Source organism: Dendrobium catenatum, unplaced genomic scaffold, assembly GCF_001605985.2.
Source record: "Dendrobium catenatum unplaced genomic scaffold, ASM160598v2 fragScaff_scaffold_85, whole genome shotgun sequence".
NCBI lineage: Eukaryota > Viridiplantae > Streptophyta > Magnoliopsida > Asparagales > Orchidaceae > Dendrobium > Dendrobium catenatum.
The window spans coordinates 3,943-31,073 of NW_021318547.1; the positions used below are offsets into that span (position 1 = coordinate 3,943).

At 33.3% G+C, this 27,131-nt stretch overlaps 1 protein-coding gene across 1 annotated transcript; it reads left to right on the forward strand.

The window, feature by feature from the left end:
* Positions 1–26,538, forward strand: LOC110094233 (tRNA (cytosine(34)-C(5))-methyltransferase; the record flags this gene model as incomplete). Its single annotated transcript, XM_020819415.2, is given in 14 exon segments — positions 1–89; positions 7,764–7,830; positions 7,924–8,039; positions 11,878–11,944; positions 12,108–12,156; positions 12,703–12,788; positions 12,920–13,149; positions 13,226–13,281; positions 13,779–13,864; positions 18,224–18,316; positions 20,825–21,257; positions 21,372–21,898; positions 25,677–25,908; positions 25,988–26,538. Coding segments are annotated over 14 exon segments (2,397 nt in total), but the record flags the coding sequence as incomplete, so codon positions are not given.
* Between the last annotated feature and the right edge of the window lie 593 nt (positions 26,539–27,131).

Genomic DNA, 27,131 nt, shown 5'->3' on the forward strand with positions numbered 1-27,131 from the left:
GGGCAAGTAATTGTGCCTGAAGAGGAGTGGGAAGAATTTATCAGCCTATTGAGGAAGCCTTTACCAGCTGCATTTAGAATTAACGCCAGGTAATTCTTTCATTTATTCATACATATTTTTAAGCCGTTCATTGTCATTTTATATGCGAAGACTCCTCAAGTTAGAGCATATATATGTCTATTAGCTTTAATTTGTTCCATAAATGAGATAAAGTAGGTGTCCTAGAGTGCATTGGTAAAGGTATGCGCCAGTTATTTTAAACTGGAGACGTGAGGAGTGACAAATTTCTTCTTATGAAATGGCAATATATTTAGTTCATTCATGAAAAAATATGATTGCTGGTAATTTAGATGACGACAAAAATATTACAATATGGAGAAGCCAAGGGAGTGCTTTAATATTTGATACTTGGATTTAATATATAATAATTCTTTCACTGCAGACTTTTGATATATTGAGAATCCATAGAATAGATTCCCAATGCTAATTTTTTTATTTTTTATTTTACATGGGCAACTCATCATTCAATTGACCAATTAGATGTCAAGCATGGTAACTATAAGTTAAACGAGCTGGCCAATAACTTTTAAATATTGAGATGGATCATCTAGAGGTTCTTCATTATTAGATGTGGGCTGAGCTTCCATGAAGGAATTAGTAGGCTTACAACAAAAAAGTCTTGTTTCTTCAAGAAGATTAGTACCATATTTCCTATGGAAAATAGATGCTTTACTATCGACAAATTCAATTCTAAGGAGGTCCTTGGGTTGTCTCAAGTCTTTTGGTGAAAATATTTTTGCAGGTAATGATTTACCTCAGAGAGGTTGAGTTCACTTACACTGCGCAAGACGTTGTCAAAATAAAGGGTTTTACAAAGTTTGTCAAAACTAGGCTTGTGGGCTTACTATAGATAGTCTTCATGGTTAGACCTATACGATTCTTCCCTTTAGCAACATACCCAAGAGGTTGCTTAATATAAATTACTTCTTGCTTTTAATTATAAAGAAAGACATCCCTTTGTAGAAGAGCCTAACCTTGATCGATGGCCATAGATAAACAAATTATGACGGAGTTTATGCATGCAACTGGAGTTGTCAAAATAGTATGCCCCATGAACCTAGGTGAACTCTTGGCCACCAATCATGCTTGTAGGAATCGATCAATCTATATGAATGACATTTGATTGCGAACACCAACTTTTATGCAATTGGTTTTAACCCAGGAAGGGGGCAACCAAATCATAAGTATGACAATTGGTAAGAGCGTCTATTTCAATATCCATGGCAATTTTTTTATATAAAGGATTCTGTAATGCATTTTAATATTCTCGGGAATATATATAAATGACAAGGAGAAGCCAAGGGAGGAATGAAGTAGGTAAATGATCAAATGAAATATAAGAGCTAATAAGATTATGTTGTCATATACAATTGTCGAGCGCAATGTGTGGATGCAGGTTAAATGATTAATCGATTGGCGGATATTCAGTTGGATCTAACAATGTGGTTGGAGGTGCTATTATGATTGCAGGTCAGGTTTGATGAGAGTATTGCTATAAATGTGTGGAGTAGGAAGAGGAGCCTCTCATGCTGCAGGTTTAAGAGTAGAGGAGGGAGAAAAGAAAGATGTAGTTTCATAAAATGTGACGTCAACATAAGTATATACTCATTTTGTATGCGGATTATAACACCAGTAAGGCAGTAACCCTTATGAGTGTGAGAGTATTCAAGAAAGCTACACTGAATAGCGTAAGAAGAGAGTTCTTCTTTCAAGTGAAGTGCATGAATAAAGTAGGTACAACTTGACTGCAATAAAGAGTGGATAGGGGTGGGGTGTGGTTGAGAAGTGGAAAAGAGGTCTGATTAATGAGGTAGCAAACGATCATGACATCATACAAACATAATTAATGATGTGCATTTAGGTGAAACGTCAATGCTCTGAGAACATCAAGGAGTTAGCGATTTTTTTATCCAACAACACAATGCTATTGAGAGGTATAAGGACATTTAAGTTAGATGAATGCTATTATTGATAGAGCATAATATACAAAATTGAAATTGGATGAATTCTAAAACATAATCAATGCTAAAGGTTTTGATTAAAGATGACGATTGAACCTATATTTCTTAAAAAAAGTCTAAATACAGAAAGGACCTTTGAGTGACAATTTAGTAAGTAGATCCAAGAAACCCAAAAATTAGTAATAAAGCTGCTAAAATTATGAAGGGCCATATAAGGACATGGATATGGTTCCAAATGTTTGAGTGACTTACTTTAAAATGACGAGGACAATTACCATTGGTAGTGTATGGAAAATACATGCAATGGTGTTTATATAATTTACATGTATGATTATCAAATTTGAGTAAACGAAGAACCACAAATAAATTTGAGTACATATGGATATAACAAAGATAAAATCTTGAAGTTTGCAAGGAGGATGACTCATACAACAATACCAATGAAAGTGTTAATGGTGGAAATGGTGCATAAGGAACATTTGTTTTAGGGTAGTAGACCCCACCAATTTTCTTCTTTGAGCCAATATCCTGAGAGACATAATGGGAAGGATAAAAATCATAGAACAATCATGTGGCTCAACAAGATAGTGAAGATGATGGGGACATCAGAGCATGGAAAGTGTATCAGAGGCATGGCTGTCGATCTACGATTACGATCGAGTCGATGTATTTTTGAGTCATTTCATGTATTTGTTTTATTATGTTATTTGTTTCTTGTTATTTATGTTGTATTTATTTTTCCGTTTTTTACCCCTTAAGGGAGATCGTATGTAAGCCCTGAGGGCATTGTCGTCTTTCGTATTTTGAGTCTTATGTACGAGGTTATTTATAGCCTCTATATTTCACTTTGAAAGTTTAATGAATGAGTGATTGATAATATTTTCCCCTTGCTAGATTTCATTGTGAGATTTTGAGAGTGTTTGAGAGACGAATTCCTAGGAGAGAGAAAACGGATCACCCACCAACCTTGGAGACGGCCAGGTTAATGGTTCTATCTTATCTATCATTTTTCCCTCCTTCCTCCCTCAATTAGCCGCTGGCCACCATACAACTTCCACTTGCCATCGGGTAACCTCAACTCCATCTCCACCCTCATCTGACAAACCCAACCTCATCATCACCCCACCGAAATTTCCCGCTCTCAAGCCCACCAATCCGCCGGCCTCATCTCCCTCCTCCCTCCAAAGTTCACATCACTACGTGAATACTTTCCATAAATGACTATTATAAATTTTGGAAGACTTAATTTCAAATTTCAAAGCAATTTGAATTTGAAAATTTCTTTCCTAATTTAAGAAATCTATTTTAGAAAAGTTTTTAAATTAAAGCATATTTGAATTTCAAATTCATTTGGATTTTTTTAAAACCTTTCCTAATTCCTAAACCCAAATTAAGAAACCTTCAATCCCTCTCATCAATCCCCTCCAAGTCCATCAATGTCGCCGGCCCCTCTAGGATTGGATTATGAATTCTTTCCTAAAACCCAATTCCCCACTTTGGAAACAATTCCAAACTTCTCTCTCTCTCTCTCTTTTAAAAAAACTTAATTCCTTCCCAAAATTAAGCTTTCCCCCTTGGAATTAAATCCCAAATTCTGTCCTACTCTAACCACCCCCTCTCTCTTACCCCATATTCTTTTTAAATTATTTCCAAACCTAGAGAATTGATTTGGAAATTAATTTCAGCTTTCCCTCCATAATCCTCTTCTCTAAATCTGAACTCAATCTTTCCCTAGTCTTCCCCCTTGGCCGACCACCCTCTCTTGCCACTTCCTACTTGGATTCTTGAAAGAAACCTCTCTTTCAAGGGGAAACAGCAAGGACAGCAAAGGATTATTACCTTCAACACTTAGGGGCTGTTTGGCTGTCTGAAAAAAAAATGCAGTGTAAACTAAATTCAATGTAAAGTAAATGTATTGTATTCCAAATACTTTGAGACTGTTTGGTTGTCTGCAAAATAAACGCAGGAGAAATGTTTCCCTTGTTTGATTAGGTAGATCCAGAGTAAAGTAAAAATGATTTTTATAATAATTTGAAAGAAATCATGGATACTCATGCAGCCATCTTTTAGTATTTTCATCAAAACCTCTCGCACCGCCATTTTCAATTTTCAATATTTTTGTCACATTCATAAGACTCGAATTAAAGAGCTCTTAGGCATTGTTTGGGATAAATATTACTTTCTAAAGCTGCTTTTTAAAACTTTTTTTTTTTAAAATCTTTATACTAAAAAATTAATTTATAAATAAATACAAAAAAATGAGGCAACCAAACAGCCCCTTAAACGCTTGTGAGAGACTTATTCCTCTCCAGTTGAACCTTCAAGGGAAGCTACGACGAACTTCTTCAACTTCTCGCCTATTTGTTTCTAGGTTTTGACAAAGGTGAACTTCTTTCCCTTTTTAATTACTTTCCTAATCCCCTAACCTTGTAGGTGATGACGAATCACAAGGAGTCGTGCTTCGCCTTATGCCTAAGCTTAGTAAACGTAGGATTGAGCGTGCTTTCTATTCTTCTAATCTTATTGTTAGATTATGGATTTGTTGAAAGCTATTTACTTCGCATGTTGTTGAGTTTCTAACTTATTTTGATAATTCAAGCGTTTGGCAAGTGGCTTAGCCTAAACGTAGGCACCCCTCTCTTGTTTTCTATTATCGTTTCGATTGCTAATAATTTTAATCCTACTTGCTTAATTCAAGAAATCATGCAATTTCGTATCGCATACATTTAAAAACATTTTAGTCCTACATCAGAAGAGCAAAAAATTTTAAAGGAAATCGGGCATGTGATCAAAGGACTCACAATGCTTTTGCCAAAAACATGTGAAGGGACCCATTGGGTACAATCATGGGAGGAAATAGAACATGCAGAGAGGCAAAAGTTTTGCGATTACTTGTGATATCAGAAGAGGCATCCAAATCTGAAATACAGAACATGCCTAAAGAGGCCTCTGCAGTATAGCTAGAGGAAATAATGAGAGGCAGATGTGGAGGTTTGGGAGTTTTGAATCAAGCGATCGTATTTCGCTGGAGAAAGCATGACAAAATGTATAGGAGTGATAGTAATGAAAGAACCATCACCAAGAATAAATGTCGTAGATGCATGCTGGGTTGAAAGAGGATTAGCCAAATTTGGTCCAACATCGCTTTGAAGAAATATTGCCGCGTCTATAGTGTGTATGTCCTCTACAACCACAACTACCGCCACAACATCTACAACCTCCATGACCAACATGATGCATGGTAGTGAAGGCAAAGGTTGTAAACGAGTCGAGTTGAGTCGAGCTCGAGCTCGAGTCATGCCTAACTCTAGCTCGACTCGTCAGGTAAATCATGAGCTCGAACTCGAGTTGAGCTCAAAAGATGAGCTCGAGCTCGGCTCGTGGTAATATAAATGGGCTCGCGAGTAGATTGTGAGATTACGCAAAAGGCAGCCTCACGTGATTCCGTTGGAGAGGTTGTTGCCAGAGAATAAGAAGCGTTTTGAGCTCCCGACTGTTGCGTGAGAAGGGGAGAAGGTAATTTTTTTAATTTATTTTTGAGGACCGGTCCGCCAGTTGTATTTTTTATTTTTGTTTTTTGAAAATTGCTCCAACCTCATTAATGCAAAGCAGCATTTTGTTGAAAAGATAAATATATTCTAAAATCCTCCCTGCATATTTCGAGCTCTGGACTATCACGTGAGAAGGGGAGAAGAGGAGGCAACTATTTTTTTTTTAATTTATTTTTGAGAACCAGTCCATAGTTTTATATTTATATTTTCATTTTTAAAAAATAGCTAGAACTTCATTAATGCAAAGCAGTTTTTTCTTGAAAGATAAAGATATTCTAAAATGCTAGCTTTTTTTTTGGGAATAGAAGTCTACTTTTTCTTAATACTAGCCGATTTTATCGGAGTAAAATTTTTATTTGTTGATTTATGTAAGTAAAAAAATTCAATTAATTAAATAATTAGGAGCCTGCTCATGAGCTGGCTTGGCTCACTTACACGCCTAGTGAAGGCAATATGATTAGAAAATTATGGATAAGACAATCACAATATTACTTAAAAATACGGGAGAGAGTAGTGGCAAGATTGAGAACCATGGAATTGATCATCAACTGAGATTATACATGTTGAAGGAATGGATGAATGCCGAAGAGAAATTGAACAGCCAATAATTTTCATTTTGTTGTTGCTAAACTTTGGGATCAATGACTAGGCCTATGGCAAAGTAACTCATCTCAATTCCCACCCAAGGTGCTATTTCAAATCCTAAATGAACAAATCCTTTTGCTGCTTAAAAACTTGGTCTTGGTACAAAGTATAGACTCTAAAGAGGTTGCTTTTATAGAAATAAGTAAAGTATATAAAATCTCAATTTGCCTTGTCTGTATCATGAAACATGACTATGAACTTTGAATTTGGATTTGTGAGTTTAAGGTGTATATCTGCCCTATTTTGCATTTGATTGTCATTATCTTTTATGGATTTAATACTGTGATCAGAGTCATTCAAGAATCTATTAAGTGATAATGTAAGATGGGAATGTTAAAATGAATGTAAAGTGAAGCTAGGAAGAGACAGATGGAGCAGTAGTTGTATGAGAGGAATTTTAGGATCAAATCTCATTTAAAGATATGGTAGTGAAAATTAAACTTTGGTGCTTAGGCATTTGTAATGGTTGAGAATGAACAAAAGGGATAAGCCAAAGGTAACAAAGATAGAATTTTTGCCAAAAAAATTATGCAAGCTAGATTCAAAACATCTAATAGTATACTAAACAAGAACAAATGGAGTACAAGGCTTAATAAAAACAACCCCAATTGATGAGAATTTGGCCAACTGCAATGAGAATTTCCTCTTCCAATTATTTATTGTTGAATTTTTTTATCTTTCGTCATTTATTTTGGTCTTTTATCCTGCTATTAGTAACATTTATTGAATATAAGATAATGACAAATAGATTTAAGTTGTTTAGGTGTGCATAATGAAGGGTAGAAGATGCACTAATGATTATTTGATAAGCTTAGTGATGATGGATTAGAAAGATGAAGGGCTGTACTGAAGGTAACTTGAATATTAGTCATACAAATAAAAAATTGTGCAATGCAGCTTTAACAGCATATGCAACATGTAACAAGGATGAATGAGATTCATTAAGCCGACCTCAAATAATTAATACAAAAATATGGTCTATTCCACCGCCACTGCAAGTTCCAACTAAAAATGTTAGTCCGTCATGGTTCATGAATTGGAAGGCATAACGTTTTCCTGATGTGAAACTACTAGGAGTTACGATTAAAATTAAAAAGAGAATTGTTAAAGTTTGCTTTTATAAATTTATGTGGATCATGCAAGATAAAGTTAAGAATTAGAAACGTAACTTAGCTTAGGCCAAAGGATGTCCTCATCATTTCCATTCCAACGGACAGGAATGGAAGAACTCTAATCTAGCAAGTAAACCTCTTTGAGAAATAGGTTTTGATTTTGTTCTTTTTTGCACTTACATGCATTACAATCTGTTTATTAAGCTTTCCATACATCGTTCTTGCATAATTTTTTGCGCTTCTGATTGTACCCTTATATTTTGGTGAATCCTGGTCTTTTTCTTTTTATTTTGCATATAAAAAAGATTTGTTAAATCAATCATGATTTCTTGAATATTTCACATCTACCATAACCAACTGTTCATAATGGCACATTGCCATGTTAACTGCCCGTTTCACAATGGAAGTTGATGTTAGATTGCATTATGCTACAGTGGCCAATTCTTCAAGGATATACGGTTGCAGTTGGAAAATGAGTTCATGAAGTCTCTGGATACTGAGGTATCGAACCTGTACTTTCATTGACTCCTTGTTTAACTTTTGGAATTCTTATAATGTCAGTTATATTTATTTCATTTTTGTGTATCTCTACAGACTAGTAATGACTATGAAATTGAAGCTATTAGACCTTTGCCTTGGTATCCTGATAAGCTTGCGTGGCATTTGAATTTTTCTCGTATGCAGCTAAGGAAGAATCAAATACTTGAGAGGTAATAGTTGCTATGATGTGAAAAATTCTCTCTTTCTTTAGAAGTGTACGTCTCTTTGATTGTTTATGAAAGTTTGGACTACTTCTGAAACTGGTTTCCTGTACTACATGCTCAGCATGTCTTGGTTGCTTAACAAAATTTCTACGCATGGGAGCAAAACTTGTACGTTTGGCTCAAAGGTCAATTTTCCAGGGAGGTTTTGTTTTCTTTTAGGTAGCATATGATATTATTAAGTGAGCTTGTACTAGGTGGTGCAAGACAACCAATTTAAATGAATAAATTCCCTGCTGCAAGATATATGCAGTTATTCTATTTTGCTTGTATTTTTTATTTACCTTTGAAACCTGGGCTGTTTTTAGCATTTATTTTTAAATAGTTCAATTTTAGTCTATTGTATTTATTATTTTCAAAGCATAAAGTGCAAAGAAATATGTAAAAATTATTTTTTCTTTAATGCACAAAACACAAAATGAAGTGTCACTTTTACTAGTTAGAGTACTTAGTTGTATATCATGTATACATACAATAATCATTTAATAAATTAAATTTAAGCTACATAAGTTAACAGTTTTCAGCAAATGTAATGATACTTTCAATATTAATACTAAAAAAATGTAAAATATGAATAATTTAATGATTGAATTAAAATTTGATATAAAATAAAAAAGAAACAGATGTACTGATATAAAGTTAAAAAGAAGTCTGATATGAAGCTGATTGTCAAACTCTATAAATTGGAGTAATTTTGTCAATATCACCACTTCTACAACAATTTTGGATAATAATTACCCCCCTATTGAGATAAAATTGGAGTTTCAAATTGGAGTGAAAATTTTTTCGGATCATAATCTCTCCAAACAGAGCAGTCAACCCTCTTTTCTAGAGGATGTTTGAAGCTTTTTCACAAATGTTAAAAATTTTGGGTGTCATTCATAATTTTATTTTTAGGATGGTTCAATACTCTTGATGATTATCTTAAAATGGGGTATTCATTGCTTATTCAAGACAATATTATATTCGAGCTTGTGAAAGGGACATACACACCTCCTGTACAAGATAATGTCGTGCCTCTTTTTGGAGGTGGAATTATAATCTACTAAGAAGTTGAGAGATCTGAATTTTTCTGCAACTACAAATGACAATTCGTTACTCTTTGTAGAGGATACACACCACCAATTCATGATAATATTTTATTGCAGCCTGCGAAGGGAAAAAATGCATTCCAAATTCCTAATAAAAATAAAAAAAACAATGATGAAAACTTACGTACCATACTTACAGCCTCTTGCCTCGTGATGGTGCCAACCTCTTTCTCTTGTTTCAAATACTCATGAAGCCTATTTATTGATACAAATGCATGATAAGAAAAAATTTAAAAAATTGACAACAGGGTCACAGCGAGCTACACACTTCAAAAAACAGTACAAAGTAAAAAGATTTTTGAATAGGACCACAAACATAAATACGAATAGCTAGAACATCAAGACATTCCAGAGAACATGTTTTAATAAGAGAATTTACTATATTCTCAGGAGCTCGCTATACTACCTCTCAATCATTGAAAATTTGGAAATCGCTCCTCGTATGCCACCCAAAACTTCTTACAATTTCAAGCACGACTATAGTTTTAAGAAGTGAAAGATTCTCAGAATAATATACGAACTTATACTTCAATCTATACAAGTCCCACCTTTTCAATCATCATGTTCAATAGTAATAGGCCATAGTTGTGATATAAGTATGCGCAATGAGGATAACAAATTTAAATTTTATTTTGTATTCTAGATTTCATTATTTTATTAAAATTATTCTAGTTAATATCATTGTGTTTGTTTTCAAAATGTTAGCAGTTTGTTAGCAATTTGTTAGTTGTAGTTAGCTATTTATTAGTTTTTTTTTTGTAGTTTGTTTTTTTATTTATTTATAAATATGAAAAATCCAAGTCATGTAAGGCTAGTTCATGGCATGAATAAAAATTCTTGTAATGGTTGTATAGTCTTCTTCTTCATCTATTAAGGGATTGCAATCCTTAATTAAGTATGCGGCTTGAAGATCTTTATAAGTTATCTCCATTTACAAACATAAGGTTTGCTTTCAGGTTATTTCTTTCTCTACTTCCTTTTTCTGTCAACTCTCTTCTTTTACATTTTTTTTTATTATTGATTGAAAATGAGATTGTGTTTGATCAAATTTATACAATCTAAATTTATGTCAATTGCATAAAGTTTTAATTAGATTTGCGGCTTTTGTGATCCTTAATTATGGTTATTACTTTGTAGTAGAAGGAATTTTTGTTTGAATTGATTTAACTCATGCTTCGTTTATCATCAAAAGCAAACAATAGTTGTACTAGATTAATGGCTAGTGTATTGCCAGTTGTTGCATAATTGTTACATTGGCTCCAAATCACATATTAGATCTGGATAAGAAATCCTAGACTTTAAGATATCCTACATTAAATTTAATATCCTAGCTTAAGGTTGTACCACAATATTTTCTAGACTTAGAATATAATCAATTTAAAAAATAAATAATGCAATTAAAACAAAGTCAATTTAGCTATGATTCAAGACAATTTCAACATAATTTTATAGAATTAGGACAATTTTTCCTACATTTGTTGGATAATATAGAATATATAGTTTCAAAGTACTGAATTTGCAAATTCAAAACTAGTAGGATTTGCTCAAATATTTTGTCAAAGTGACGCAAATATAATCCGCGTGGGCTAATAGGAAATATAAGCTTAGGAAATGTTTGAAAATGTTTATTTTTTTCATTTTATTTTGTTTCTAGTTTTTTTTTTTAAAGATTTAAAAACAAAAACATGTTTGGATGGTATGCTTTTTTATGGATCATAAAAAAACTTATTGTCATAATAAAAATCCAACAGGGTTAGATTTTAATTGCAAAGGGACAATAGTCGGATGACAAAAGTCTAGCAATGGTGGTGACAATTTTTGATGGTGGCTGTCGACAGTGATCACCAAAAAATGCTATAAAGTTTTGATGCTCTCTCTTTTCTCTTGAACTTGCCTTCCATATACAGAATAAGGCAATATTTAAAGATTTTTTGAGAGGGACATTTTCGTAGATTTGTCCATAATCCAAACACTCTATTATAACTAGTTTAATGCCTTAGTTATGTTAGAATTGGATGATTGGACTTGTTAGATACGTCTTGTTGAGCTGCTTGATTTGAATGTAAGCACATCAAAATTGGAGATTGTTTGATCCCGTAATTGATGTCTTGAAGCTTTCAAGTATGTTTTAAGTTTTTGATTTGGGTTCATTTGGGCTCAAATTGGATGAAATAGGAGTTCTAATGCTCATGAATTCAATTTTGGAAGTTTTTAATTCAAGTATTACCTCGATATTCATACCGATCAAGCTAGCTTTTTGGATATGCATCATTTTCCTGCTATTTTCGGATGTTGAGGGTTGTTTCATCCACAAATATATTTTAAATCTTTAAAAAATTTCTAAATGTAAAATTAAAATTTTGAAAAAAATTAAACGGTGCTACCACTCCCTACACATCAATGTGGACCTCCTTTCATTGTGAACTAAATAAAATTTCCTTAATTATAATTTAGCTTTCATAAGATTGACTAATTGATTGGAGCAAAATTGTTGATCTTAGCATATTCTGATTCCTTCTCCTAAAAGATGCTCGACACTTATGTCCTGATGTTCTAGTTATTCATTTTTATGTTTGTGGTCCTACTCGAAATATACATTTTTTAGTGTGTTGTTTTCTTGAAGTGTGTGGTTCGCTGTGATTCTGTTGTCAAATTTTTTGAATTTTTTCTTGTTATGTGTTTTTACCGGCAAACAGGTTTCATGAGTTTTTAAAACAAGAGAATGAGGTTGGCACCATCACGAGGCAAGAGGCTGTAAGCATGGTATGTAAGTTCTTCATCATTGTTATTTTTAAATTTTTATTTTGAAGTGTGATGCATTTTTTCCCTCTGTTTGTCCTGTTCATATTCTTTAAAATTGCATATTGTACCTCACAATATTTCACAGCAAAAAAAAGGTATTGAGTTTAGACTTTTTATGCTGTAGGTACCACCTCTGTTCCTGGATGTACTCCCTGATCACTATATACTTGACAGTAAGCCAGTTGTTTAACTTTGCCTATTTAAACTTAGAAGTTTGTTTTACTTTATCATTCGATTTAATGCTTTTTCAACTTGTAGCCTCATTTTGGAATATATGCGATATGAGTTTGTTCTTTTCTTGAGTGGCATCATCCATAAACCACGACCTTCTAGTTTTCTCTGGTGCAGCTAGTAATGGAAGAGATAGAGACAACCCTCCTACCTCTTTTAAAAGGAAATTTAATTTTTTTGGGCTTGAAGTGTTTTTACTTACTTATCATGAGCAAAACTGCAACATACTATAATACCTCAAATTACTTATCATTAACAAAATTGCAAATTACTATAATACTACGGCCTTTGTGAACGCTGAGTTGCTAATGAACTTTTAAGGCTAGTAAATTTGTGGAGGTTAATGATAAGAAAAATAATTAAAGAGTTTGATTTATAATTAATGTACACTTATTTTGAAGTTTTTGCATATTTAATTTTCATGTATAAAAACTTTCATTGCTTAACATCAAGTGTTATAGTGACAAATGTCTTCTTGATTTGTGCAGTGTGTGCAGCCCCAGGATCAAAAACATTTCAGTTGCTTGAAATAATACATCAGTCTATTAAGCCTGGTTCACTCCCTCATGGACTTGTGTGTTATTTTTTTTATAATTTCGATCTTTTTTGCTGTCGGCCATGTATTTTAATTCATTTTCTGTCTGAAATTGAAATAAGTTGGTCTTCAGTATCCATATCGAGTACCTTTACTATATGACGCTTCAGGTCATTGCCAATGATGTTGATGTTCAAAGATGCAACCTTCTTATCCATCAGACTAAAAGGATGTGCAGTGCTAACTTGATAGTTACAAATCATGAAGCTCAATTCTTTCCTAGTTGTTTGCTACAAGGGGAATTGAAGAAAGATATTTTGCAATTTGATCGTGTTTTATGTGATGTTCCCTGCAGTGGTGATGGTACTCTGCGGAAGGCCCCTGATATCTGGCGAAAATGGTAAGATTTTGTTCCCAGTCCAGTTTTCTTTTCTGTTTTTCTGTTTTGTCTTATAATAAGCTTGTATTATGTCCAGGAATGCAGGAATGGGTAATGGACTTCACCGCCTTCAAGTGGAAATTGCTATGCGTGGTAATGAGTTCGGAGTGGCTTTTGCCATTCCTTCCTAACTTTGCTGAGTGTATACCGGTGGCTGTTAAAGATATGCGGGTGCTACTTTTAATAGAAATTATTTATTCAGCATGCCTTTGCTTGTATATTTTTTATTTCTTTGTTGAGTTATTTTATTTGAATTTTCAATCTTAGTTCCTTATGCTACTAAGGAGTTGATCTGTCATCTGTGCTTCTTTATTTGAACCTTTTAATGTTGCCTTCATATGTAATACTGTCCGGGCCTTGGGAAAGCGATGGCTACCTTTTCATGAAACATTTTTTCCATTTTAAAGTAATGAGTTGCTTATCCTTGCTCAAGTTTTGCAATTTCAAGGTGGTATCTGTATAAATGATGCAGTAAGGAAATCAGATTTCTGAATTAATCCTTGTATGGAGTTGTTTATGATTTTGTTTCCTGTTATTTCATGAGAGATGCTCTTATGTAAATAGAGCTCGTATTATATTTCTTATGGCAGGTGTTACCTTACTCAAGGTGGGAGGAAGAATGGTTTATTCGACCTGCTCAATGAATCCAGTTGAAAATGAGGCTGTTGTAGCTGAGGTTGCTTCTGAGCAAACTATAATTTAATTTAATTTAATTTATTTTATTTATGTAATTGCTTTTGTATTCATGCATCGATTGTGCAAAATTTAGAAGTAAAAACGTTTATATTCTACTTTATGGTAACGATTAATATATTCACTCCCTGAATAGTTTCTTATTTTTATTGCAGCAAGAATATGCAACCTTCTTATATGAAAGCAAACTTTAGTCAAATACTTGACTTTTATATTAGTGGTATGGGTAGAACTGTGGATGCTTGCTAGTATTTGAGCAGTCTTAAGCTCTGTTTGGCATTATTGTTTTGTGTTGTGCGATGTTATGCTATCCAGTAAAATAAATAATTGTTTGATAAAATCATATTAAGACTTGTTGTCTAAACTTAAAGAGTTATGGTTGCATATACTAGTTCAGTTATCATATAATTAATTGATTAAATAGAAGTGCTAAACCATAAATTTTCTTGCTACTTGTATCCTTATTCTAAAAAGCTGCTCTTTTGCATTCCTTCAACTGGAGTTTTCTCTCAGCTTTTGACCCGTTTTTCTATTAAAGAAAAACTAGAAACAAGTAGTATAAAGCTATGCTAAACAAAGCCTTAAAAATTGACCACCAGGATTGATGAAGTATGCTTACACACTCTATTACCTATCTCATCCATATTATTCAAAAAAGCAATATGATTGTCTATGCTGTATGGTTCTAAGTTTTAGTTTATTAATAGGTTACCATGCATCTTCCTTGATAACATTCTAACAAGGTGAACATGAAATTGATCTTGGGATTGAATTTGGTAGTTGATCAATTTGTTCACTTATGATCACAATTTAGTCATTGGATTATAGGTAGATCAAAGGGACCATTTTTATTGAAGTTTTGTTGGTCTGATCTTTTGATGTAAATTTCTAGTGATTTTGATTTTTTTAAAATAACAAATTTAGTGGTGGGATTGTGACTTTGGTTGATCAAGTCATTAAAAAAGTGCATGTTTTAGATAACTCGAGTCTGTTGTTCAAAGCAATGGTGAAATAAATTAGGATGTTAGTAGTAAAATTCAAGTTGGATGGTTGAAGTGGAGGAATGCATCAGGCCTACTGTGTGATATAAAAGTACCTCTCAAACCTAAGGGAAAATTTTATAAGATGGTGGTGAGACCTGCAATGCTTTATGGCATAGAATGTTGGCCATTAAAAGAGAAACATAAAATTAAGTGTTGTAGAGATGAGTTTGCTTAGGTGGATGAGTGCCTTTACACTTAGAGATATAATGCAAAATGAGTTTATATGTTAAAAAGTTGGAGTAGCTTTAGTGGTAGATAAGATGAGAGAGAGTCGCATTAAATGGTTTGGTCACATGAAATGTCTGCCTTCCGGTTAGGAGAGTAGATGTTTTAGATTTGGCCTATGTTATGAAAGGTAGAGGTAGACCAAAAAGGACTTGATTTGAAAGTATTAAAAATGACATTTTTTATTAGATTTAAATGTGAATTTGACTTTTAATAGGACATAATGGAGAAAAAAGGATTATGTTGCCAACCCTACATAGTGGTATAAAGCCTTTTTGGTTGTTCGTGTAGATCATACCATTTAGATTGAATATCAAGTCAAAGGAAGTTCATCGGTGAAGATAGATTTTCAATTGGATGCCTGATGATTGGTATCAGGAGGATGAAAATTTAGACCATCAGGTGGCAATAAATACATTGGTATAATGGAATATATTTCTATTTTGAATTTACATTTGATTTTTTTTAAAGAAGTTAGTTCATGAATAAATAAGGTTTTTCCTAAATTGTGGAGTTAAATAAAGTTGTTACTTATTTGATGATGTTGGTTAGGGCTGTCATGGTCGGGTCACAGTTTGGGTGCGGATCCAACCTGGAACTGATCTGATATCAGTTGACCCAACCCGTTTTTAAAAACGGTTCATTTTCTCGGACCCAAACCCGACCTGTCAATCGGTAGTCTCGTCGTCGTTGTCCTTCTGGCTCAACCTAACACAACCCGGTTTTCTTCTAGCTCAACTCTTTTTTCACCTCCTCTTTTTCATCATCTATTTCCCCTACCATTCACATTTCAACAATCTCATCTCCCACATTTTCCCAAATTCCACTGCTTTTTCCATAGCAGACAAGCCTTTTTATTGTGAAGAAGTTAGATCGCTGAAAGGTGGCGTTTTTCCGAGTTTGGCACCGCGGTGGTAGGAAAGAACCAAACTGCGATTCAATTTCCAGGGTAGAACTTGACTAGAAGTGAACTGGCATCAGAAAAAGGAGTTCTGAGACAAATAACATGGGAGGATCGAGCAGCTAAGTAGGCTTCTGCGTGCATCTGGTCCAGAGGAGATCAGTGAATTCTCTTCATTTTTTCTTGTGCCAGTCCAGTCAGAGCGAGAGACCCATCATCGTAGTCACGCATTCATTCTCCTCTGCTTTCGCCTGTTGAAGGAGCCAAATAATCGGGTCAGCCTGTGTCAACTTCCGGTTAGCGAGTTGACCCAAACACGATCCGTTTTTTTTCAAATGTCTCGAATTTTAGAATCCGAACCCGAACCATTTGTGAAATGTGTTGACCCTAATCCAAAAATTTCGGGTCGGATTTTTGGGCCGTGTTAAATATTGACAACCCTAAAGTTGGTATTGGTGAGATAATGCCAAATATAAATTAATTCGTGTTAGGAGAGTAGATGTTTTAGATTACCCATGTTAAGAATGGTAGAGGTAGACCAAACAAGATTTAATAAGAAAGTATTAAAAATTACATTTTTTTTATTTGATTTAAATGAGAATTTAACTCTTAATAAGACATAATGAAGAAAAATGATTCATGTGCCAACTCCATATAGTGGGATAAAGACTTATTGCTACTGTTGTTGCAGATCATAACATTTAGGTTGAAAATCAAGTCAAATTAGTTCATGGGTGAAGATAAATCTTCAATTGAATGAGGATGAAAATTTAGACCATTAGGCGGCGATAAATACATTGGTATAAGACGGCTACTAAATTTTGAACTTGTTTGGAATATGTTTCTCTTTTTATTTTAAATTCGATTTTCTTTTTATGAAGTTAGTTCATGAATGAATAAGGTTTTTCGTAAATTTTGGAGTTAGAGAAAGTTGTTACTTATTTGATGTACTTGGTTTGGTGAGATAATGCCAAATGTAAATTAATTCATTTGAATTGGCATGACCAGTTTAGACAGGTCATTACAATTATCCTAAATAAATTCACACTTCACCAAAATTGTCCAAATTAATCTTATGTTGATTTTAGTAGCAACAAAATCTAGAGAAATCTTGATATGCTTCAATATTTCAAATTCATGTATTACTTTGATGTAATTCATACAAATAAGGCTTGGTTATGCAACATTTGTGCTTTACAATCTTTTCTTTAAAACAAATGAATGCAAAAAGATGACATTACAGAAATGGAGACTTAAAACTTATTCTTTGTAAACCTTTTTGCACAACTTATATCCAAGTCCCTTCAGTTATCCTTTTCTTTTTTTTGTCCTTCGGCACTAATTTTATCTGCCTATCATACGAATGCATTTTCTACTCCCCAAGACTATTTCTACAATCATATTATCAATGAATGCTACTCTTACTATTCCTTTAATATAATGATTCCTCAATCAATTTTTACCTGTTTTTCCTTTCATCTATTTTTAATATTCTCATTTTTACCTCATCAACTTGGCTATTGGTGAAGTTTTTACGGCAAAACATTAGTTGGACTTAGGTTTTTCAGACCTGGCGGGCTCACTTAGTTCTTTGGGATGACCAACTATGCACACTCTGGTTCCTTTGATTTAGCTTTCTCTTGACCAAGCTATATGCCATTATGCCATTGGAATAACTTTTTTAAGTATTTTTTATTTAGTAAGATCTAGCTCAATAATTAACTGTTATATCTATGGGAGTATATAGATGCAACAGATTGAAGATTGCATTAATGGTTCGTTGTTAAGATAGGATCAATCCTATTGCATAACCTAACAAGTGTCTTGTCGTTGCAAGTAAATAAATTGGATAAATACATGAATTGCACCTTTGTATATTAAGTTATAAATGATCTGAATGTGAACTAGCTGGGACTTGTTTGTTTCGATCCGTTAACACCAAGAAAACATGAACAATTGGGACTTGTTGTTTCTATTCGTTTACACCAAGCAAACATGAACAATAGGGAAAATTGATATGCATCAAATACTTCAACAAAGTTCATAATTTTTATAGTACATCTTCTAAGCATCATAACAAACAATTTGTTGTCCATGTTTTTTAGAATATATTTGATGGGTTATTTATTATTGCCTTTTTCTCTTAAAAAGTTTTATATTTCATCTCAACCAGATTCTTCGAAGAAATAAAGGATCAGTTGAGCTTCTTGATGTTTCCCATGAGTTACCAGGATTGGTTCGTCGACCTGGTCTTAAAACATGGAAGGTTATTTTCTCTCTGATTAAGTTCTCTGCCAAAATTCCTTCAATGAACCATTTAATAAGATATTTTTATTGTTACATAGCTCAAGAGTTTGATTGATGAACTTCCTGAACATGCCTTTGTAATAAAAAACTTATTTCCTGTTCTTTTTATTATAATTAAATGCTCAGGTTGATATAGTTATTGCTGGAGTGTTTGGCGTAATAATTCTTTCCCTATTCTTATTTAACCTAAATGTGAAGGACCACGATTAGATTGTGGGAAAACTGACATCGAGTATCTCTATTTTATTGGAAATGATCTGAGCTTGAGTGAGCTGTCAGAAGCTTCGCATCTATTTTGGAAAAGAAACATAACATGAACAACTTTTGTTTACAGGAAATTGACCCCTATGCTGAACAAAAGTTCTCCAAATTATGGCAGATTTTCTGCCCAGCAGAAGTTTCTTATAGAAAGCAAGTTGATTTATTCCTTGTAACTGTATAAGGGAATTGATATATCATAAAAAAATTATCTTGATCCGAGGCAAAATCAAGTTGCAAACTTCCAAAATTAAATCCGGGACCATGTGAACTCCGATTTCAGCAAACTTATAGTCAAACTGAACTTCTCGGAAATACGAACCCAACGACACTAAATTTGACTCAATCCAAGCTCAAATGAGTCCAAATCAAAGACCCAAAGAACACTTGGAAGGTTCAAACTATAATTTGGATTACCAAACGATTTCCAAACATGACATACTTATATTCAAATTGAGCAGCTTGACAAGATGAATCCAACGAGCCCAAGATTGCTAAATTTTGATATCATTAAGACATTCAAATGTCTTGTAACCGATTCACAATCAAGGGAATCAACATCGGCCGTCCATTCAAACAACTCCCAATTTACCCTTGATCTTCTTCCTATTTACTGGCCGTGCCACTCTTGGAACTATATAAATAGACTCCTTAGGTCCAAAGCAAGGAAGCAAGAAGAGAGATCGGAGATAGCTCTTGCCACCTAGCTCCTCCTTGACCACTGCTCGGACTTCGGTCTGACCACCGCCGCACCACCAGCTGATGCCGGACTTACGCCGGATAACCACCTGAACTTGTTTACTATTTAAAAGACTTATCGTAACCCTCTTCATTTATCATTAAGCTACTGGAAATGAGGGTTAAAAAAAGTTGAAGTAAGGATAGGCTGCCCATAACCTCTCATAAAAATAGAAAGCTATTGTCCTCCAAATGATATTTTCTTATATTATGAATTAATTATGTATGTTTAATTAATTTTGAATCAGCTCAAAGCAAACTTTTGATTGAGTGATAAGAAATTAAAAAATAATTCAAAATCATTTTTGAGCTCAATATTCTGGCTTCACACGACTCAGTATGTCCAAGTTGATTTTTTTATTAGGTTTCTTTCTAAGTCATATAAAATACTTATATTTTAATCATTATATTTTTATCATTATAGCTTTCTTTGCAGCCATAAGAAGTTTAATGGCATCTGAATAGATAAAGCTATCATTTTTTATGTTTTGAAATCTTTGTTATTCTCAAGTTTATTGTTCAGTGCTGGCTAATATGTAGGCTTTTTAAAATTGACCTAGTTTAGCTTTCTAGCTATGATGCACCGACACGACACGGACACAGGGCACGACATTTTTTAAAAATATAGGACACGGGTGCGGCGTAGACACGACATAATAATTTTTTAATATAATATATAGAAATTAAGGTGACATTATATTAAAAATCACAAGCAATAATAAACCAATTTCATGATAACTAGGTACCGAGCTTGTACCTAGCGGTATCGAGCATGTACTAAGCGGTACCTAGCGATACCTAGCAGTACTGAGCATGTACCTAGCGATACCGAGCATGTACCTAGCGATACGTAGCAGTACCGAGCATGTACATTAGCTTTTTTTTTTGGTAAGTTTAAAAAAACAACAATTAATATTTTAGGTGTCGAGAGTCAGGTGTCGATGCCATTTATCAGTCATTGAGAGAGGAGATGAAAATATCTTTACTGCCAAAAAGAAATGAAAATGAGAATATTCGATGATTGAGAATTAAGTGCGGACGTTGATTTTGTATTGTGGATAGGAAATAAGAAATTTACTTTAAATCTCGCAAAATACAAGAAATTATATTTAAAAAAATTCATACAATATTTAAGATACGCGTGTTGGACACGCGTGTCCAATTTACATTAATATTTTTTAATTGGACACGTTTTCGGCGTGTCCGACACGTGTCGGAGGAGTGTCGGACGAGTGTCGTGTCGGACACAATGTCGGACACTACACGCCTCTTTGAGGAGAAGTGTCGGTGCATCATAGCTTTCTAGCACCACACAAAATATGTTTTTGCCCTTATCTAATGCGAAAATATAGTCATTCTGTTTTTTTTTTAGATAAAAAGCATACTATTTCTTAATAATACTCCTGTGCTTTTAATAAGTTTCTCTTCTTAGTTTCTCTGTGGTAATCATATTTGACCTCTTATGTAGCAGGTTCGGGATAAGGGACTTTGGCTAGCAGCTTATGAAGATGTTCCCATCTCTAGGAGAGGAGTGATCTTTCCAAGTATGTTTCCTTCTGATCAAAGCTGCCTGAAGAAGTTTCAGTGTGATAGTCAGGATGTGATGGATAGCTCAGCAGTAGAAAATAAATGCAGTTTTGAGTTGAAAGATCATCTTGTAAATATCATAGATCCTGATAACGAATTGAAAAAAATTAAAAATAATGCCACTCTGGTTGATGTAAGCAAAGATGCTATTAAACGAGAGGATGATAAAGGAGTTGGTGCGTCTCAGGATGACTTGAATGAAATGAAAGCTAGAGTTTCTAGTTTTGATCTTGAACGTTGCATGAGGATACTTCCTCATGATCAAAATAGTGGAGCATTTTTCATTGCTGTTCTGCGGAAGATTTCTTCATTACATGGTACTCTTTTATATTCATATCAGCCAAAGTAATGTTCAAAATCATATCATCCATCGGTAATTGTTTTTTGAATTCCATGTTTTAGTCATATAATTGTGCCGTTATATTGGTCAGATGATTCAGTCAAACGGATTGGCCAATCTACTAGGAAGCGTAATACACAAAAAGGCACTACCAGTCTGGGACTTGAGAGGGATGATCAACTGGTAGCAGAAGCAGCTTCTGGTCTTAATTCAACCGATGAATTATCATCTGTGGTGTCAGAAGAAACTGGATTTAGGTCACAAGGACCAGACCCATATTCCAAAGATGATGAGGCAGAAAAAGTAGTGGCATTTGATAAGATTGGGGATGACAGTTCGGAAACTAGGCAAACCAAAGGAGTGCTACAAATGCAAGGCAAGTGGAGAGGGGTTGACCCTGTTGTGCTTTTCAGGGATGAAAACACTATCAACAGTATCAGATCTTTTTATGGTATCAGTGATTTGTTTCTGCTCGATGGTCACCTTGTTACTAGAAATATTGATGCCAACCATGTGAAGAGAATCTACTACGTATCAAAGTCTGTTCATGACATTCTAGAACTGAATTTCAAAGTTGGGGAGAAACTCAAGATTACTTCGCTTGGTCTGAAGGTTTTTGTAAGTATTGTTTAGAATCTGTGTTATTTGTGTATTTTTAAATTACAGAAAATTGTTTTGACTTGTGGTTTATGTTTTGCCCTGAACCATTACCTTTAACATGCTTCTTTAATAGTTTTACCGCTAAAATATTGCCTCATGTTTCTTTATTGTTGCGTTATTTTACTGGAGAGCATAGTATATGAACAGATAACATCATATAGTAGATGTAAAGCCTATTATTTGTGGTTGGACTGTTTCATCAATTTGTTTCGTTAAGAAGCATTTCTCTTTGTATGCTCACTGCAATTTCATCAATTTGTGGAGAAATGCAAACTAGTGGGAATATTAAGAAGTTGACCTCCCAAAGAAGTTTCCTTTATCATTTCTATTTAGAGCGCTTATTCTCATCAAATTATTAATTTTTATCACGAGGCTATGTATTATTTAGCATACTATTGTTCTCATGAATATTTTTTATGGCTTTATTGAAAGTAATGATTCTGTGAGCATGACGTGTTGTGTAACTTCTATAGTTTTTTTGTGCATCTACTTGATGCCAAGTTAACTAACTCTTCATTTATTTACACGTTCCATTATGCTTGGGATTTATTGTTGAATGCATATTTTTATGCCAACTATAAGAAATCTAGCATGCAATGTTATGATGCCATTATTTCAATATATTTTTTAAATTGTGTCACAAAATTAGAAAATAGAGAGTCGCTTCCATTCAATGAAATCAATATCCTAACATGGTCAAATTTTCTTGGAAAACCTTATGCAGGTTAATTGAAAAATTTTCAGTCAAGGTGTGCTAGATTTTTGAATGGCATTTATGTTAGGTAAATAGTGGAAGCAAGCAATATAAGTTTTATGTTGGGATTTTTATGCGAATATGGATAATTTTTTTATTTCAAGATGAAACCATGCAATTTTGTCACGATTTGACTAACATGCAATTTTTATGATTCGAGATTTGCGTCGCGAGTTTGGTTGTAGTCATCTTTCTGTTCTCAGAAACAATCCAAGTTTGATGCATGCGCATGATCTCCTAATTGGATCTAGGCCTTGAAGGATATTTTGTAGTTTTTTAATTAGTTAGATTTTAGGGTTTTAAGCTTATCTATGGTACGATTTATTTGATTTTTTTGAATTGGTGAAAGGGCAGGGAGTTGGGTATGAAATTGTGGATGTAGGGTTAAGATTGTTAACAATTCAATCTTATGTTGATCTGATCTTTTGCTTAATATTGCTGCATAGTCATTCAAATCAATCTTGATGATTTCGAGGAAATCTTTAGGTAAGCAAATTCTAACGGTAAGTTGTCAAAATTACTAAATTAGTAAGTTGTAAGGAACTCTTATTTCACTTTCATTGTGGGGTTATTTTACCTCTTATGTGAATTTTAACAATATATCGCTCACAGAGAGTCCTCTACATTGATCATCATTATTTCTCTAATAAAAAGTTTACAATGCTATTGTCAATTGTTATGCATCGATAATGATAGAAGTTTTCAAGACTTATATGAGCCCGATAATGATGAGTCCTCTACATTGATCATCATTATTTCTCTAATAAAAATTTTACAATGCTATTATCAATTGTTATGCATCCATAATGATAGAAGTTTTCAAGACTTATATGAGCCTGATAATGATGAGTGGCTTTACCCTTAGAGATATGATACGAAATGAGTATATATGTGAAAAGGTTGGAGTAGCTCCAGTGGAAGATAAGATTTAGAGAGATTCGCCTTAGATGGTTTGGTCACATAAAACGGCGGTCTTCCGATGACCCGGTTAGGAAAGTAGAGGTATTAGATTTGACTTATATTAAGAAAGGCAGAGGTAGACCTAAAAAGACTTGGTTTGAAAATATTAGAAATGATCTTTCTTTATTAGATTTAGACGAGAATTTGACTTTTAACAGGACACAATGGAGAAAAAAGATTCATGTAGCCGACCCCACATAGTGTGACAAAGGCTCGACATTGTTGTTGTTTACGAGCCCTAAATTACATGAACTACTTGTTCCTGACTGAATCATTGACTTCAATATAGAAAACACCTACTTGTCTATGTAGAAGTGTTTACAAAGGGTGAAAGTGACGAGCACACAATGTAATAACAAAGAGATCAAGCATCATTAAAAGACACCAAGATTTGTTTGATTGTGCCAAATGAATAGTCCACACGCTCGGAGGAGAGAGGGATTGATTTACTGCCAAGAAGTCGCTAGTAAAATATGATGCAAAAAATACTAATCTCTAAATTCAAGTATATCTAATCTCACTATATAGAGAATTCCTAAGAGATAAGCACCTGAATGCTTATCAAAACACCACTACCATACTTATTATGATACCACCCACTTATATCATTAGTGTGCTTATTCGACACCATGCTTGTACTGCATAAAGAAAGTTCAGTATGACCACAAATGAAAGAATAAGCAATTTCCTCTCCTTTATTTTTCCTCTCACTTTGATTTTTATTTACCTCAATTTTTTTCTCACCTCTCTTTTTCTTTACTAATTAGCCCACTCACTCTCCTTCTCCTTATCTCTCTCCTCTTCTTCTCCCTCACTTCTCTTTCTCTATTATTCACTTTTTGGTTCATACAATTTCCTTCTATATTTATTCTTTTATTTTTTTCCTTTTTTTAAAAAATTCAACAATAGTCATTTTGCCCTGCTGATTCTTCACCGTTAGTCATAGAATGAAGGGACCTTGTTCCTTTTAAAGTAAATGTTTACTAGCTCCCTACGTAAAATTGATCTATAATTGATCTTTTGTCTGCATTATCTGTAATTTGGCCTCATGCCTACTAAAAACTATCCTTATGCCTTACTTTCAATTAATAAGAATACTAAAAAAATAGGTTGTTTTGAAATTTAAATTAAGTTAATTTTTTTTATCAAATGTAATTCAATCAAAATGTTTAACCTTTACTTTTCAAGAGAAGGGTACTTTGTATTTATCTTAAAATAATCTATTTTAAATTAGTTGCATATTTATTTTAAATTAGTTGCATACCCTGACAATATTATTGATGCATAGGCTAAAATTAAAAAAAAATCTAGTCTACATTAGATTTTCTTCTACTAAATTGTTATTTTCTCCATTCTAAGCAAGTGCAACTTAATTTTCAAGTTCAGCCATTTTATTCTAAGTCAGTTATTCCTTCTGATTGGTCTCTCATACTTTTAAGATATTCGTCAATAATTATTATATTGAATGACTAAATATTTTCTTGGGATGATTAGCTTCTTTCCAGTTTGAACTATTGAAACAAGTTGTTGAACTTTAATAGTGTTTCTTAGTGCCTAATTGCCCTTTTAATGACCTATTTTCTTAACTCAAATTTTCCTTCACAAGAAGATGTGGAAATTTAAGTTTCGGACAGGTTTCAAACTATGATGTAAATATCGAAAAGTTCCATTGGAGGATAAAACCGAGCTTTCCACTTTATATGTTTTACTTATTTGAAATATCAGTTTAGAGAAGGCTTTCCTGTCTATTTAAAGTTCAACTAAAATATATTTCTTAGCCTATTGTGAAAGACATGCTTATGAATTATAATAATTTGTGGTTGAAAATCTGCCTATATTTTTGTTTTAGAAAGCTTCCATTAGTTTATAGATTGTCATGCAAGAACTGGAAACTATTCTCCAACAGCATAGGCTAGTTGACCAACATCTTTCAAAATCCCATGGCTATAGTTGTAGTAATGATAATGGTTCTTTTGCTAGCAGGTTTTCCTAAATTTATTTCATCTTTTTCTGCTGAATCAGGAGCGGCAATCATGTAAGGATGCCTCAACCACATGCATGTTCCGGTTGTCATCTGAGGGTCTGCCATTACTTCTTCCATACATTGGTAAACAAATTTTGTGTGCATCCTTAGCAGATTTTCGACACCTTTTACAGTATCGGACGATAAAATTTCCTGATTTTGTCGATGATGACTTCCGCGAGAAGGCATCGATCCTCATGTCGGGTTGTTGTGTGATAGTTCTGAAGCAAGGTAAGAGAAAATGACAACTTTGAATTATTTGGCTATTTCAACATATTGATTGACCTTTTATATGTTTGTTTGTTTGCAGGAAATGAAAAAACCTATCAATATTCAGCGGATTCATCAGCCATTGCTATTGTTTGCTGGAAAGGCAAAACCAACCTGAGCATCATGGTTTCCCAGTTGGATTCCCAACAGTTACTTGATAGGCTTGCAGTGCGTTTTGGAGGCCAAAAAGGTTCACCGCCTGATCAAAATAATTTTGTATTGGATGAAAGTAATAATTCAAGATTGGATATTACTGAAAAGGAGTTATCAGAAGCTGGACATGTGGAAGGTTTTGAAGAAGACTAAGAAGATATTTATGGAGAAAATACTGGTTGTAATAACTAATAGGGAAGAAAAAGGAAGATTTTGATCCTTGGGGTAAGGTTAATGGATTGAATTTGGTGGTATTTGTTGAAGTCTATGGTTTAGGGTACTATGGGATTCATCAGCTGCTACTGAGGTTTTGTTCTATTTACATGAAATCAATAAATTATTCATATTGATGTTAAGGTTGTTTAGATGCATTGAATTTTGCTTGTGATACAGCATGGAACTAACAATTTAATAGCAAGTATGGATAGTTCTTTGTCATTTTTTTTTCATATTTAAATATTTTGGTGAGGAGAAAAATGTTATGACAATTTATTTTAAATAAAAAAATGTCCAAAAGTCAAATTTGGAGAGAATTTGTAATGAAATTGATTAGTATAAATGTTAAGGTATTAAAATTATTTATTGCATATAAATAATATCATGTCTATATATAATGGTTATGGTAGGAAATTATAATTATAATATATGGTGAATATTGAGTATATTTTCATTTATTGCAATTTCCTTCATAATGCTCTTCTATTGTCTATAAGAATAGTCATTTGTATAAATTTATTATTCAATTCAATAAAGTTGATTATAATTGTAGTTATATTATCTTGTTAAGAAATATAGTTGATAGGATTGTCCCTTGCTGGTCCTTTTCTTTTTTTTTTTTATTGGCTTTTTTTCCTGTTTAAGATAAAATGCAATTAGTATGCTACTTTTTAATATATTTTACTTAATGCTCTTGAATATGACAAGCATTTATTTACTTCAAGAGGCATATCACGTTACAATAATATTGCATTGTTCAAAAGCTATTATCAAAATTTATCATCGTTAATTTAATGGTATGATCAATTTTGGTG